The 15,656-nt window shown below is 42.0% G+C and overlaps 1 protein-coding gene across 1 annotated transcript in view; it reads left to right on the top strand.

Annotated features, from left to right (window-relative positions):
- cdh23 (cadherin-related 23) overlaps nucleotides 1-15,656 on the top strand; it is an 834,383-nt gene that overhangs the window by 757,394 nt on the left and 61,333 nt on the right. Inside the window, exons 43-47 of the mRNA XM_045700638.1 lie at nucleotides 5,454-5,556; nucleotides 5,837-5,962; nucleotides 6,162-6,365; nucleotides 8,314-8,772; nucleotides 9,236-9,352. Of these exons, the coding sequence (XP_045556594.1) occupies nucleotides 5,454-5,556; nucleotides 5,837-5,962; nucleotides 6,162-6,365; nucleotides 8,314-8,772; nucleotides 9,236-9,352 (1,009 nt within the window). The remainder of the gene's footprint in view (nucleotides 1-5,453; nucleotides 5,557-5,836; nucleotides 5,963-6,161; nucleotides 6,366-8,313; nucleotides 8,773-9,235; nucleotides 9,353-15,656) is intronic.

Here is a 15,656-nt window from a genome sequence, read left to right as displayed (position 1 = left end):
TTAATCTTTATGTCCAAATACCTCCATTTTGTTCGCACGTTAGGTTCACTATTCCAAATGCAAGGCATGCGCTTACTAAGTCCAGACGAAAAGTCAAAAAAGTTAAACTACAGTTTGTAGAAACATGTCAAACGATGTATAGAATCAATCTTTAGGATGTTTTCATCATAAATCTTCCATAATATTCCAACCGGACGATTAGTTTTGTCTTCAAAAAAGAAAAGGAACACAGCTAACTCTCATGTGAGCGCACGCGATTGAGCTCATGTCATTTCCTCAGTCATCTGACTCCATATGCTCTTATTCTCTCCCCATTCACAGTAGAAGCATGAAACAATGTTCTAAAGACTGTTGACATCTAGTGGAAGCCTTAGGAAGTGCAAAATGACCCCATTGACACTGTATACTGGATAGGGAATCACTTGAAAAACTACATCCTCAGATTTCCACACTTCCTGGTTGTATTTATTTCTCAGGTTTTTGCCTGCCATATGAGTTCTGTTATACTCACAGACATCATTCAAACAGTTTTAGAAACGTCAGTGTTTTCTATCCGAATCTACTAATAATATGCATATCTTAGCTTCTGGGACTGAGTAGCAGGCAGTTTACTCTGGGCACCTTCTTCATCCGGACGTCAAAATACTGCCCCCTACCCTAGAGAAGTTAAGAGTGTGCTCCTAATTTCAGCTCGTTACCTGTATAAAAGACACCTGGGAGCCAGAACTCTTTCTGATTGAGACGGGGTCAAATACTTATTTCCCTCATTAAAATGCAAATCAATTTATAACATTTTTGACATGCGTTTTTCTGGATTTTTTTGTAGTTATTCTGTCTCTCACCGTTCAAATAAACCTACCATTAAAATTATAGACTGATAATTTCTTTGTCAGTGGGAAAACGTACAAAATCAGCAGGGGATCAAATACTTTTTCCCTCACTATAGAGACAAAGTAGAGTCGTAAGTCAACGGCTCAGACACGAGTGGTATGTGGCAGGGTCTACAGTCAATCAAGGACTACAAAAGAAAAACCAGCCCCGTCACGGACCACGATGTCTTGCTCCCAAACAAAATAAACAACTTCTTTGCTCGCTTTGAGGACAATACAGTGCCACTGACACCGCCCGCTACCAAAACCTGAAGGCTCTCCTTCACTGCAGCCAACGTGAGTAAAACATTTAAACGAGTTAACCCTCGCAAGGCTGCAGGCCCAGATGGCATCCCCAGCCGCGTCCTCAGAGCATGTGCAGACCAGCTGGCTGGTGTGTTTACGGACATATTCAATCAATGCTTATCCCAGTCTGCTGTTCCCACATGCTTCAAGAGGGCCATCATTGTTCCTGTTCACAAGAAAGCTAATGTAACTGAGCTAAATGACTACCTTTGCACTCAATTCCGTCATCATGAAGTGCTTTGAGAGACTAGTCAAGGACCATATCCCCTCCACCCGACCTGACACCCTAGACTCACTCCAATTTGCTTACCGCCCCAATAGGTCCACAAATGACGCAATCGCAATCACACTGCACACTGCCCTAACCCATCTGGACAAGAGGAATACCAATGTAAGAATGCTGTTCATCGACTACAGCTCAGCATTTAACACCATAGTACCCTCCAAACTCGTCACAAAGCTCAAGACCCTGGGTCTCGACCCCTCCCTATGCAAATGAGCCCTGGACTTCCTGACGGGCCGACCCAGGTGGTGAGGGTAGGTAACAACATCTCCACCCCGCTGATACTCAACACTGGGGCCCCACAACAGTGCGTTCTCAGCCCTCTCCTGTACTCCCTGTTCAACCATGACTGCGTGGCCATGCACGCCTCCAACTCAATCATCAAGTTTGCAGACGACACTACAGTGGTAGACTTGATTACCAACAACAACGAGACGGCATACAGGGAGGAGGTGAGGGCCTTCAGAGTGTGGTGTCAGGAAAATAACCTCACACTCAATGTCAACAAAACAAAGGAGATGATCGTGGACCTCAGGAAACAGGAGAGGGAGCAGCCCCCAATCCACATCGACGGGACAGTAGTGGAGAGGGTGGAAAGTTGTAAGTTCCTCTGCGTACACATCACGGACAAACTGAAATGGTCCACCCACACAGACAGGGTAGTGAAGAGGGCACAGTAGCGCCTCTTCAACCTCAGGAGGCTGAAGAAATTCGGCTGGTCATCAAAAACACTCAAACTTTTACAGATGCACAATCGAGAGCATCCTATCACTGCCTGGTACGGCAACTGCTCTGCCCACAACTGTAAGGCTCTCCAGAGGGTATTGAGGTCTGCACAACGCATCACCGGGGGGCAAACTACCTGCCCTCCAGGACACCTACACCACCCGATGGCACAGGAAGGCCAAAAAGATCATCAAGGACAACAACCACCCAAGCCACTGCCTATTCACCCCGCTATCATCCAGAAGGCGAGGTCAGTACAGGTCCATCAAAGTGGGGACCGAGAGACTGAAAAACAGCTTCTATCTCAAGGCCATCAGACTGTTAAACAGTCATCACTAACATTGAGTGGCTGCTGCCAACATACTGACTCAACTCTAGCCACTTTAATAATGGAAAAATGTATGTAATAAATCTATCACTAGCCACTTTAACCTCTCTGGGCTAGGCGGGACGAATTCGTCCCACCTACGCAACAGCCAGTTGAATCCATTGGCGCGATTTTCAGATACCTTAGAAATGCTATTACTTCAATTTCTCAAACATATGACTATTTTACAGCATTTTAAAGACAAGACTCTTGTTAATCTAACCACACTGTCCGATTTCAAAAAGGCTTTACAACGAAAGCAAAACATTAGATTATGTCAGCAGAGTACCCAGCCAGAAATAATCAGACACCCATTTTTCAAGCTAGCATATAATGTCACAAAAACCCAGAAGACAGCTAAATGCAGCACTAACCTTTGATGATCTTCATCAGATGACACACCTACGACATTATGTTATACAATACATGCATGTTTTGTTCAATCAAGTTCATATTTATATCAAAAACCAGCTTTTTACATTAGCATGTGACGTTCAGAACTAACATACCCCCCGCAAACTTCTGGGGAATTTACTAACAATTTACTAAATTACTCACGATAAACATTCACAAAAAACATAACAATTATTTTAAGAATTATAGATACAGAACTCCTTGGTGTCCGATTTTAAAATAGCTTTTCGGTGAAAGCACATTTTGCAATATTCTCAGTAGATAGCCCAGCCATCACGGCTAGCCATTTAGACACCCACCAAGTTTAGCCCTGACCAAAGTCAGATTTATTATTACAAAAGTTTGATTACCTTTGTTGTCTTCGTCAGAATGCACTCCCAGGACTGCTACTTCAATAACAAATGTTGGTTTGGTCCAAAATAATCCATCGTTATATCCAAATAGCGGCGTTTTGTTCGTGCGTTCCAGACACTATCCGAAATGGTAAATCAGGGTCACGAGCATGGCGCAATTCGTGACAAAAAAATTCTAAATATTCCATTTTCGTACTTCGAAGCATGTCAACCGCTGTTTAAAATCCATTTTTATGCCATTTTTCTCGTAAAAAAGCGATAATATTCCGACCGGGAATCTCCGTTTAGGTAAACAGAGGAAAGAAAACAAAGCATTCGGTCGACGCGAGCACGCGCCTGAGTCTCACAGTACTGTAAGCAGCCACTACCCAAACGCGCTACTTTTTTTCAGCCAGAGCCTGCAAAGCCACGATTCAGCTTTTTGCCGCCTTCTGAGAGCCCATTGGAGCCGTAGGAAGTGTCACGTAACAGCAGAGATCCTTTGTAATGGATAGAGATGGCAAAGAAGGCCAAGAAATGGTCAGACAGGGTACTTCCTGTACAGAATCTTCTCAGGTTTTGACCTGCCATTTGAGTTCTGTTATACTCACAGACACCATTCAAACAGTTTTAGAAACTTTGGAGTGTTTTCTATCCAAAGCCAATAATTATATGCATATTCTAGTTACTGGGCAGGAGTAGTAACCAGATTAACCTCTATGGGCTATGTGGGACGCAAGCGTCCCACCCCTGGTACACCCTATCAACAACAGGTGAAATATCAAGAGCGCCAAATTTGAAAACAATTAAATGTCATAATTCAAATTTCTCAAACATACAACTATCTTACACCCTTTGAAAGATAAACATCTCCTTAATCTAACCACATTGTCCGATTTCAAAAAGGCTTTACGGCAAAAGCATAAAGTTAGATTATGTTAGGAGAGTACATTGACAATAGCTGTGTGTAATGTTTTGTCAATTCAAAGACAGGCGTCACCAAAAGCAGAAAACCAGCTAAAATGATGCACTAACCTTTGACAATCTCCATCAGATGACACTCCTAGGACATTATGTTAGACAATGCATGCATTTTTTGTTCTATCAAGTTCATATTTATATCCAAAAACAGCGTTTTACTATGGCGTTGATGTTGAGGAAATCGTTTCCCTCCAATAACCGCCAGTCAAGCAGCACAACAAATTAAATAATTACTATTCGAAAACATTGGTAAAATATTATATTGTCATTCAAAGAATTATAGATTTACATCTCTTGAACGGAACCGGATTGCCAGATTTAAAAATAACCTTACTGGAAAATCACACTTTGCAATAATCTGAGCACTGCGCCCAGAAAAATACGCTTTGCTATACAGACTAACCGCCATGTTGCAGAGATCTAAAATCGAAAATACTATGTAAATAATCCATTACCTTTGATTCTCTTCATCAGATGTCACTTCCAGGAATCCCAGGTCCATAACAAATGTAGTTTTGTTCGAAAAAGCTCATAATTTATGTCCAAAAAGCTCTGTGTTGTTAGCACATGATCTATGCCAGCCGGACTTCTCGTCATGAACGAGGGGGAAAAAAATATTTACGTTCGTTCAAACATGTCAAACGTTGTATAGCATAAATCATTAGTGCCTTTTTTAACCAGAACATGAATAATATTCAAGGCGGACGATTGCATTCTCTTTTAACATCTACTAACCATGTGTATGTGACAAATACAATTTGATTTGATTGGATTTGACAATACTTGAAAATACAGCGGGTTTCACTCTGTGTTGTGTTGTATTGGATTTGACCCAAACCTGTAGTTTTCAGATTAGGCCAATAAGTGAATTTCTTTGCTGTGTTGTCCAGCAGTATTACTAAACATTGTTGTTGCAAGCAATGTGGAGTGAATGCAATGTTGTTGATCCTCTGTATTTTCAAGTACGGATTTTTTCCATATTGCCCAGCTCTACATAGACGGCATTATTCAATGACACTCAACCTTCAAATATTGTAGGAAATTACAGCTATTTGCTTTTTTATTGAGAACATTTCTCACCTTCTTCTTTGCCCCTCCCTCCTTCCTTCCCCACATCCACCCATCCCTCCCTCCCCAATCTGTCACACTCTCCCTCCATCCATTCTTCTCTCCAGGACTCAGAACTGCTGGTGATCACAGTTTTGGATGAGAATGACAACAGGCCCATATTCACACAGGCCAGCTACCGGGCTGAGATCACTGAGAACTCCCCCACAGGTAACAGCCTCACTGGTGTGTTTTTATGTCTGTCTGTGTATCTGTTTGTTTCAATTGATAATGTATAATTCCTCTGCTACCTCTGTCCCTACCTTGGCACCCACTACCTATCTCTGCTTTCCTCTGTTTCCATCACTCATTTTTCTCTCTCTTCCCAATCTCAATCTTTCCCTCTTTCATCAATCTTTCTTGCTTTTCCCTCTTCAACTCTTGTATTTAACTGTCCTCTCCCCTTCTGCCATCACGCACATCTTCCTTTCTCCATCTCTCCCTCTCTTAGGCAGTGCTGTGTCAGTGTTGAACGGACCAGTGTTGGCTGAGGACAAAGACATTGGGCCCAACGCTGTGGTCAGGTACCATCTGCTGGGAACAAGACAGGATCTCTTCACTGTGGACTCTGATACAGGTCACACACACACACACACACAGACACACATACACACACATATTGATCACTCAATCACACACCTCTAATAGATGCACACTCAAACACATACACAAACACTCTCACTCACAACAATACACACATGCAATTAATTAGAACACCTTTGAAGTCATCACCAATGAAGCCACTGCCTGTACCTCTCCCTTGTTCCCCCTTGCAGGTGTGGTGCGTGTGCGACAGGCAACGCTGTTGGACCGGGAGATGTTTGTGGAGCCTCGAGTGGAGCTGTTCCTGGTGGGGGAGGATGTGTGGGGGCTCAACAGCAGTGTACCCCTCACTGTGACAATCCTGGACCAGAATGACAACCCTCCTGTCTTCAACCCCCCCAGCCTAACTGTGCACCTTCCTGAGAACAGCCCCACTGGTGAGTGTGTGTTGGTGTGGATGGGTGTGTCTGTGTCATGCATTCATGCGTGTATACAGTTGAAGTCGGAAGATTACATACACTTAGGTTGGAGTCATTAAAACTTGTTTTTCAACCACTCAACAAATGTATTGTTAACAAACTATAGTTTTGGCAAGTCGGTTAGGACATCTACTTTGTGCATGACACAAGTCATTTTTCCAACAATTGTTTACAGACAGATTATTTCATTTATAATTCACTGTATCACAATTCCAGTGGGTCAGAAGTTTACATACACTAAGTTGACTGTGCCTTTAAATAGCTTTGAAAATTCCAGAAAATGATGTTATGGCTTTTGAAGCTTCTGATAGGCTAATTGACATCATTTGAGTCAATTGGAGGTGTACCTGTAGATGTATTTCAAGGTCTACCTTCAAACTCAGTGCCTCTTTGCTTGACATCATGGGAAAATCAAAAGAAATCAGCCAAGACCCCAGGAAAAGAACTCCTTGGGAGCAATTTCCAAACACCTGATGGTACCACGTTCATCTGTACAAACAATAGTACACAAGTATAAACACCATGCAGCCGTCATACAGCTCAGGAAGAAGACGCGTTCTGTCTTCTAGAGATGAACATACGTTGGTGCGAAAAGTGCAAATCAATCCCAAAACAACAGCAAAGGACCGTGTGAAGATGCTGGAGGAAACAGGTACAAAAGTATCTATATCCACAGTAAAACGAGTCCTATATCGACATAACCTGAAAGGCCGCTCAGCAAGGAAGAAGCCACTGCTCCAAAACTGCCATAAAAAAGACAGACTACGGTTTGCAACTGCATATGGGGACAAAGATTGTACTTTTTGGAGAAAGGTCCTCTGGTCTGATGAAACAAAACAGATTGGCCATAATGACCATTGTTATGTTTGGAAGAAAAAGGGGGAGGCTTGCAAGTCAAAGAACACCATCCCAACCGTGAAGCACGGGGGTGGCAGCATCATGTTGCGGCGGTGCTTTGCTGCAGGAGGGACTGGAGCACTTCACAAAGTAGATGGCATCATGAGGCAGGAAAATTATGTAGATATATTGAAGCAACATCTCCAGACATCAGTCAAGAAGGTAAAGCTTGGCCACAAGTGGGTCTTCCAAATGGACAATGACCCCAAGCATACTTCTAAAGTTGTGGAAAAATGGCTTAAGGACATCAAAGTCAAGGTATTGGAGTGGCCATAACAATCTCTCTGCTATTATTCTGACATTTCACATTCTTAAAATAAAGTGGTGATCCTAACTGACCTAAGACAGGGAATTTGTACCAGGATTAAATGTCAGGAATTGTGAAAAACTGAGTTTAAATGTATTTGGCTAAGGTGTATGTAAACTTCCAACTTCAACTGTATGTACGTGTATGCATGCTTATGTGTACATCATCCCAAGCCACAAATACATGCACAAATACATCCATTGCTAGATCAATTTTTTTAATTCATGATATATACCCATTGATTCTTGAAGAATATAACTTATAAATGAATCAGTCTTAGTTCAACTGTCGTACCCCGTAAGAACCCCAAATCTAAGCTTGTTTTACTTGATTGTTTGGAAACAATGGAATTGTGAACAAACCCTGTATAATTTTATTATATTATTATAATTCTATAATTTTAAATCACGGATGGTCAGTCTTTGCATCCATAGCTCTGTCTATGAATTTAAGAATGGTTCCATTTCTCCAGTCCAATCCCTCAGCTGTGTACCAAAACAGTGGCGGAGTGACAGCTTTTTTTATTGTTTGAATGGCAAATTGCCCCTTTAAGCCTAGTCCTGGACAAAAATCATTTTCAATGGAGTTTCTCCATTAAACATTATTTTTTTGTCCAGGACTAGGCTTAATCTATGTCGGGGAAACCTGCCCCTTGTGTTCTATCCTTACCCCTGTGTCCTCTTTCCTCTCTCTCTGTTTTAGGTGTGGTGGTGACCCAACTGTCTGCCAGTGACGCTGATTCTGGCTCTAACGCCTGGCTGCTCTACCGGCTGGAAAGTGGCGCCCAGGACCGCTTCATAGTCGACTCCCTGTCCGGCGCCGTTCTGGTGGGCAACGCCATCCTCGACCGTGAGGAGCGCGGCTCCTACCGCCTGGTCATCTTGGCTACAGACCGCGGCACGCCCTCATTGTCGGGCACTGCCACCCTGTCAGTCATCCTGGATGATGTCAACGACTCGCGACCACGTTTCATTGAACCCGTGATGACTATCAACGTAAACGAGTCTACGCCACCAGGTGTGGTGGTGGCAACGCTCATCGCGGAGGATCATGACCTACGACCCCGGCTGGAATATTACATAATCTCTGTGGAGGCCAAAGATGATGGGAATAACCCTGTAGATGGGCTGCAAGAGTCATTTGGCATCGATTTCCACACAGGTTAGTAGTCAACAAACACAGTAGATCATTTTTATTTATTTTTACCTTTATTTAACTAGGCAAGTCAGTTAATAAGAACAAATTCTTATTTTCAATGACAGCCTAGGAACAGTGGGTTAACTGCCTTGTTCAGGGGCAGAATGACAGATTTGTACCTTGTCAGCTCAGGGATTCGAACTTGCAAACTTACGGTTACTAGTCCAACACTCTAACCACTAAGCTATGCTCCCGCCCCAATAATGTTTAGTATTGTATCTTTACTTAGTTGCCTGTCAGATTCTGTGGATGTTGTGTAAACATGTGTATGCAGTATAAGTAAGTGTGTGTATGTGCGTGCATGTGGGCGTGCGTCTGTGTGTGTCTGCCTGTGCGTGTGTATGTACATGTGCATGTGTGTGAGCCTATTTGTGTGTGTTAATTGTGTGTATATGTTACCTGTATGTGTGTGTGTGTGTTCCCACAGGTGCTGTGTTTGTGCATAACCCACTCAACAGAGAGCTGGTGGCCACATTTGAGATCCTTGTGTCGGTGCATGACAACGCCAGTGATGTCATCGACATGTCAGTCAGCGTACCTAATGGTGAGGCTTCATCTAAAATCACCCTACTTTTGTTTGTTATTTTTGTCCCTCAAGATTCAGCACTTTGTTAAACCAACAGAAGTTTATAGGAAATGACTTAGTGCACCTCATGCTAAAAACAAGCATACACACAAACCACAATCACTACAATACAATCAAAATAGGTTGAAAGCAATGCTTCCCAAACTTTTTTGGTCTCGTGATACCCAACCATGTGAAAACAATTATGTAATTAACAGCCAATGTTAACATTTTTATTTTGGGCTATGGTAGTCAACTGAAAAACATTCTAACAGTATTACACATACTTTTAATGTGGGGCTATGACAGTCAATTGAAAATTAGTCTGGCATAATGTATCTTATCTCACCACCACTAATGAGATGGGTGGGTTTGATGCTATTCTTTTTTTTTACATTCATTGTGAACGACAACAGTTCCTCTCTCAATGCGAAAAATCTTTCCAACACTCACCCGCGATAACCACCAAGCCTCATGTGAAATAGAACATTGTCATGCTCTGATTCCACATCTCCAGATAACTTTGCGAACAGGTGTGTGCACAGTGGATGTGGTTTGATGTAGTTTACAATCGAAGTTACCTGCTGCACTATATCTCCGAGATCTGTGGCTCAGCTCTTTGGCTGCCATTTGCTCTCAGTGTATCATACAATGCGTCTATAAAACATACAATCTACTTGCAGTGAAGCCGCTCACCATCTACATCACATTCAGTCATCTAACAGACTCCCATCCAGAGCGATCTGCAGAAGCAACCAGGGTCAACGCCCTGCTCAAGGGCATGTCGACAGATCTCCCACAAGGTGAAAAACGGGGACCCGAACCAGCGACCCATCAGCCACCGGCCCAAGCTCCCAACCGCCAGGCCACCAGCCCTCTAAGATCCCCCACACAGTTTCCCAAGAGCTTCCCCTCAACTATCCGAGACCCCACCCCCAAGACTCTCACTTGAATGAGAGTGTGTGTATATGCATGTGTACAAACACCTGCGCGGTATCATCCTCAGGCATACAGGCATTAGCTGTTACAACACTTCCCCACGGTGTCATTCAAACATACTTTTTATTTTTACTTAATTTTTTTACTTTCATCTTTGACCGTCATTCTATCCCCCGCCCAGCATCTCCACTCCCACTTGTCTCCAATTCCACATCCCAACCCTCAGCTTCCTTCAGCCCATCCCACCTATCTCTGCTGGCCACCCTCTTCGGATTTCTACACCCCATGTATCTTTCAACCATGCTGTGATGTTTAACATACAGTTTGAATCCATCAAATCTACAGAATGCGAGTTGAAGATAAATATTTTTACTAAGAGTATTAGTATATTAGTAATTGACTGACCCGGTCTCTCCAGATCTCCCAACAATACTATTTCTAGGGTCCATTTTAGATCAATGTTATGCATTTTCAGCCATTCCTGAACCTGAGACCAGAAACAGGCTACCTGAGGGCAATACCAAAATAAATGGTCTATTGATTCTGTATCCTCACAACAAAATCTGCAGAGCTGCTATGATTGTATGCCCCAAATACATTTAGTTGGTTGCAAGAGTTCTGTATGATCATTTTTGCTGAAATGCACGAAATCTTGAATCTTGCATAATTTTATATATCAACTCATACCATGGAATCAGTACATCAAAAATCTCTTCCCAACTATTTTGCAATCTGTATGGCACAGCTGTCAACATCCTGGTCCTCAAATTAAACTGGTATACTTTCCTATTTATTCTATTTTTATTCCTCCACCAGTTTTGATCCTTTATATTGGGCAGACGGACCAGTTCCCTACCTCCTCCCGCTGCCACATGCTTCCTCCATTTTTGGGGTAATGCTGTAATCAATTGGTTGTAATCTTGGATTGAGCAGACCTTCCCATACAATTCTGATAACTCCATAAAAGACATAACTCTACCATTCCAATTTACAATATCATTTAAAAACAAAATATCATTTTCAAACATCTTTTCCATAAATACAGGTATTTTATCAACCAACACAATTTAATTCAGCCATAATATTTGTTTTATCTTTTCAGGGGGATGAAATTTAAATTGCCGCCAGCTCTGCAATGCTTGTTTGAAAAAGAGAGATACTTAGAAATTAATTGAAAATGAGACATGGCAATCTGCACAAAGGCAAAAAGGCCATTTTGAAAAAAACAGTCCATAAAAGTTATCTTCAATGAGACATTGCAGGGATCTAGCTTGCGGACTTAATATAAACCTTGAGTCATCGGCATACATGGACACCTTTGTTTTTAACCTCTCTGGGCTAGGCGTGACGGATTCGTCCCACCTACGCAACAGCCAGTTGAATCCCGTGGCGCAATTTTCAAAAACCTTAGAAATGCTATTACTTCAATTTCTTAAACATATGACTATTTTACAGCATTTTAAAGAGAAGACTCTTGTTAATCTAACCACACTGTCCAATTTCAAAAAGGCTTTACAACGAAAGCAAAACATTAGATTATGTCAGCAGAGTACCCAGCCAGAAATAATCAGACACCCATTTTTCAAGCTAGCATATAATGTCACAAAAACCCAGAAGACAGCTAAATGCAGCACTAACCTTTGATGATCTTCATCAGATGACACACCTAGGACATTATGTTATACAATACATGCATGTTTTGTTCAATCAAGTTCATATTTATATCAAAAACCAGCTTTTTACATTAGCATGTGACGTTCAGAACTAGCATAGCCCCCCGCAAACTTCTGGGGAATTTACTAACAAATTACTAAATTACTCACGATAAACGTTCACAAAAAACATAACAATTATTTTAAGAATTATAGATACAGAACTCCTTTGTGCAATCGAGGTGTCCGATTTTAAAATAGCTTTTCGGTGAAAGCACATTTTGCAATATTCTCAGTAGATAGCCCGGCATCACAGGGCTAGCTATTTAGACACCCAGCAAATGTAGCACTCACCAAAGTCAGATTTACTATTACAAAAGTTTGATTACCTTTGTTGTCTTCGTCAGAATGCACTCCCAGGACTTCTACTTCAATAACAAATGTTGGTTTGGTCCAAAATAATCCATCGTTATATCCAAATAGCGGCGTTTTGTTCGTGCGTTCCAGACACTATCCGAAATGGTAAATCAGGGTCGCGAGCATGGTGCAATTCGTGACAAAAAAATTCTAAATATTCCATTACCGTACTTCGAAGCATGTCAACCGCTGTTTAAAATCCATTTTTATGCCATTTTTCTCGTAAAAAAGCGATAATATTCCGACCGGGAATCTCCTTTTAGGTAAACAGAGGAAAGAAAACAAAGCTTTCGGTCGACGCGGGCACGAGCCTGAGTCTCACAGTACTGTAACCAGCCGCTACCCAAACGCGCTACTTTTTTTCAGCCAGAGCCTGCAAAGCCACGATTCAGCTTTTTGCCGCCTACTGAGAGCCCATGTGAGCCGTAGGAAGTGTCACGTAACAGCAGAGATCCTTTGTAATGGATAGAGATAATCAAGAAGGGGAAGAAATTGTCAGACAGGCCACTTCCTGCATGGAATCTTCTCAGGTTTTGGCCTGCCATATGAGTTCTGTTATACTCACAGACACCATTCAAACAGTTTTAGAAACTTTGGAGTGTTTTCTATCCAAAGCCAATAATTATATGCATATTCTAGTTACTGGGCAGGAGTAGTAACCAGATTAAATCGGGTACGTTTTTTATCCAGCCGTGTCAATACTGCCCCCTAGCCCTAGCAGGTTAACCTCTGGACGGGCTCCATCCCGTATGCGGGATCAACATCCAGCAAAAAATCCTATCCCCATTTTCTTTACAAAATTATTATTATTTTTTTCAAATATATGTATATCGTTTTATAGATACACCTCTCCTGAATCGAACCACGTTGTCCGATTTCAAAAAGGCTTTACAGCAAAAGCAAAACATTAGATTATGTTAGAGGAGTATATCGTAAAAGTAGCCACATAGCCATTTTCCGACCAACCACATGCATCACAAATAACCAAAAAACAGCTAAATGCAGCACTAACCTTTGACAATCTTCATCAGATGACACTCCTAGGACATAATGTTACACAATACATGCATTCTTTTGTTCGATAAAGTTCATATTTATGCATAAAAACAGCATTTTACATCGGCGCGTGACGTTGACTAACTATTTTCCCTCAAATGCATCCAGTGAAACAGCGCTACAATTTACTAAATTACTATTTGAAAACATTTTTTAAATGTAATATTGTCATTCTAAGATTTATAGATTAACATCTCTTGAAAGCACCTGTAATGCCAGATTTAAAAATAACTTTACTGGGTAATCACACTTTGCAATAAAAGAGGATGCGATACTCAGAAAAATAGGCTACCGTTACAGGTCAGCGCCATCTTGGAACAATCGCATATCAAATCTACTCTTGTATACTATTGTCAATAATCCCTTACCTTTGATTATCTTCATCAGAAGGCACTTCCAGGGATCCCAGGTCCACAACAAATGTATTTTCGTTCAAAAAAGTTAATCCTTTATGTTCCAATTGCTTGTTCTTGTTAGCACGTTCTGAAGGCTGCTCCAAAAGTTCCGTCGGCCGCGGGACTTCTCTCTCTTATTTAGGTTCTTTCATATATAAAGAAATTTGACCGAGTTTTGAAATCAATGAAATGTATGTTAGAAGCAGAGTATGATAAGGAGGTAAATACAATTCTGACGTTTGATTGCAAATGCAGAGGCGGTTGAAAAGAGAACACAGAAGGCTGTTGTATAAAACACCTGTCTCTGAATTACATTTTCAAACTATGGACAACCATGGCATCGGTGACAGAGAGGGAGAAAGATCTGATTATTATTATGGCATTACATACTGTCAGTCTGAACCAGAGTGACTTGACACAACGGGCCAAGCAAGCTGTACAAAGAAAACAAAAATGACACAGGACGTCTTATTTAACCTCTATGGGCTAGGTGGGACCCTTGCACTATAAATATGAACTTGATTGAACAAAACATGCATGCATTGTATAACATAATGTCCTAGGGTTGTCATCTGATGAAGATCATCAAAGGTTAGTGCTGCATTTAGCTGTGGTTTTGTTTTTGTGACATTATATGCTAGCTTGAAAAATGGGTGTCTGATTATTTCTGGCTGGGTACTCTGCTGACATAATGTAATGTTTTGCTTTCGCTGTAAAGCCTTTTTTAAATCAGACAGTGTGGTTAGATTAACGAGAGTCTTGTCTTTAAAATGCTGTAAAATAGTCATATGTTTGAAAAATGGAAGTGTTCGGATTTTAGAGGAGTTTGTATTTCGCGCCACGCCCATCATTGGATATTGGAGCAGGTGTTCCGCTAGCGGAACGTCTAGATGTAAGAGGTTAAGGAGACGTGTACCTTTAAAATGGTGTAAAATAGTCGTATGTTTGACAACTATGAATTATGACATTTTGTGGTTTTGAATTTGGCGCTCTGATTTTTCACTAGCTGTTGAATAGTGTGAACCGTGGGTGGGACGCTAGCGAGGTTAAGAGCAGTTGGAGGCCACGGAAGGAGTGTTGTATGGCATTGAAGCTCGTTTGGAGGTTTGTGAACACAGTGTCCAAAGAAGGGCCAGATGTATACAGAATGGTGTCGTCTGCGTAGAGGGGGATCAAAGAATCACCCGCAGCAAGAGCGACATCATTGATATATACAGAGGAAAGAGTCGGCCTGAGAATTGAACCCTGTGGCACCCCCATAGAGACTGCCAGAGGTCCGGACAACAGGCCCTCCGATTTGACACACTGAACCCTATCTGAGAAGTATTTAGTGAAGCAGGTGAGGCAGTAATTAGAGAAACCAAGGCTGTTGAGTCTGCCGATAAGAATACGGTGATTGACAGAGTCGAAAGCCTTGGCCAGGTCGATGAAGACGGCTGCACAGTACTGTTTTTTATTGAGGGTGGTGATGATGGTGGTGACCAGCTCGGAAACCGGATTGCAGAGCGGAGAAGGTCTGTAACAGTTTGGGTCTAGAGTGTCTCCCCCTTTGAAGAGGGTGATGACCGTGGCCGCTTTCCAATCTTTAGGAATCTCAGACGATACGAAAGAGAGTTTCAACAGACTAGTAATAGGGGTTGCAACAATGGCAGTGGACAATTTTAGGAAGAGAGGGTCCAGATTGTCTAGGCCAGCTGATTTGTAGGGATCCAGATTCTGCAGCTCTTTCAGGATATCAGCTGTCTGGATTTGGGTGAATGCGAAGCAGGGGGGGCTTAGGCCAGTTGCTGCGGGGGGTGCAGAGCTGTTGGCCGGGGTTGGGGT

Source organism: Salmo salar, chromosome ssa18, assembly GCF_905237065.1.
Source record: "Salmo salar chromosome ssa18, Ssal_v3.1, whole genome shotgun sequence".
Classification (NCBI taxonomy): Eukaryota; Metazoa; Chordata; class Actinopteri; order Salmoniformes; family Salmonidae; genus Salmo; species Salmo salar.
This window is presented reverse-complemented; position numbering and strand designations above follow the sequence as displayed.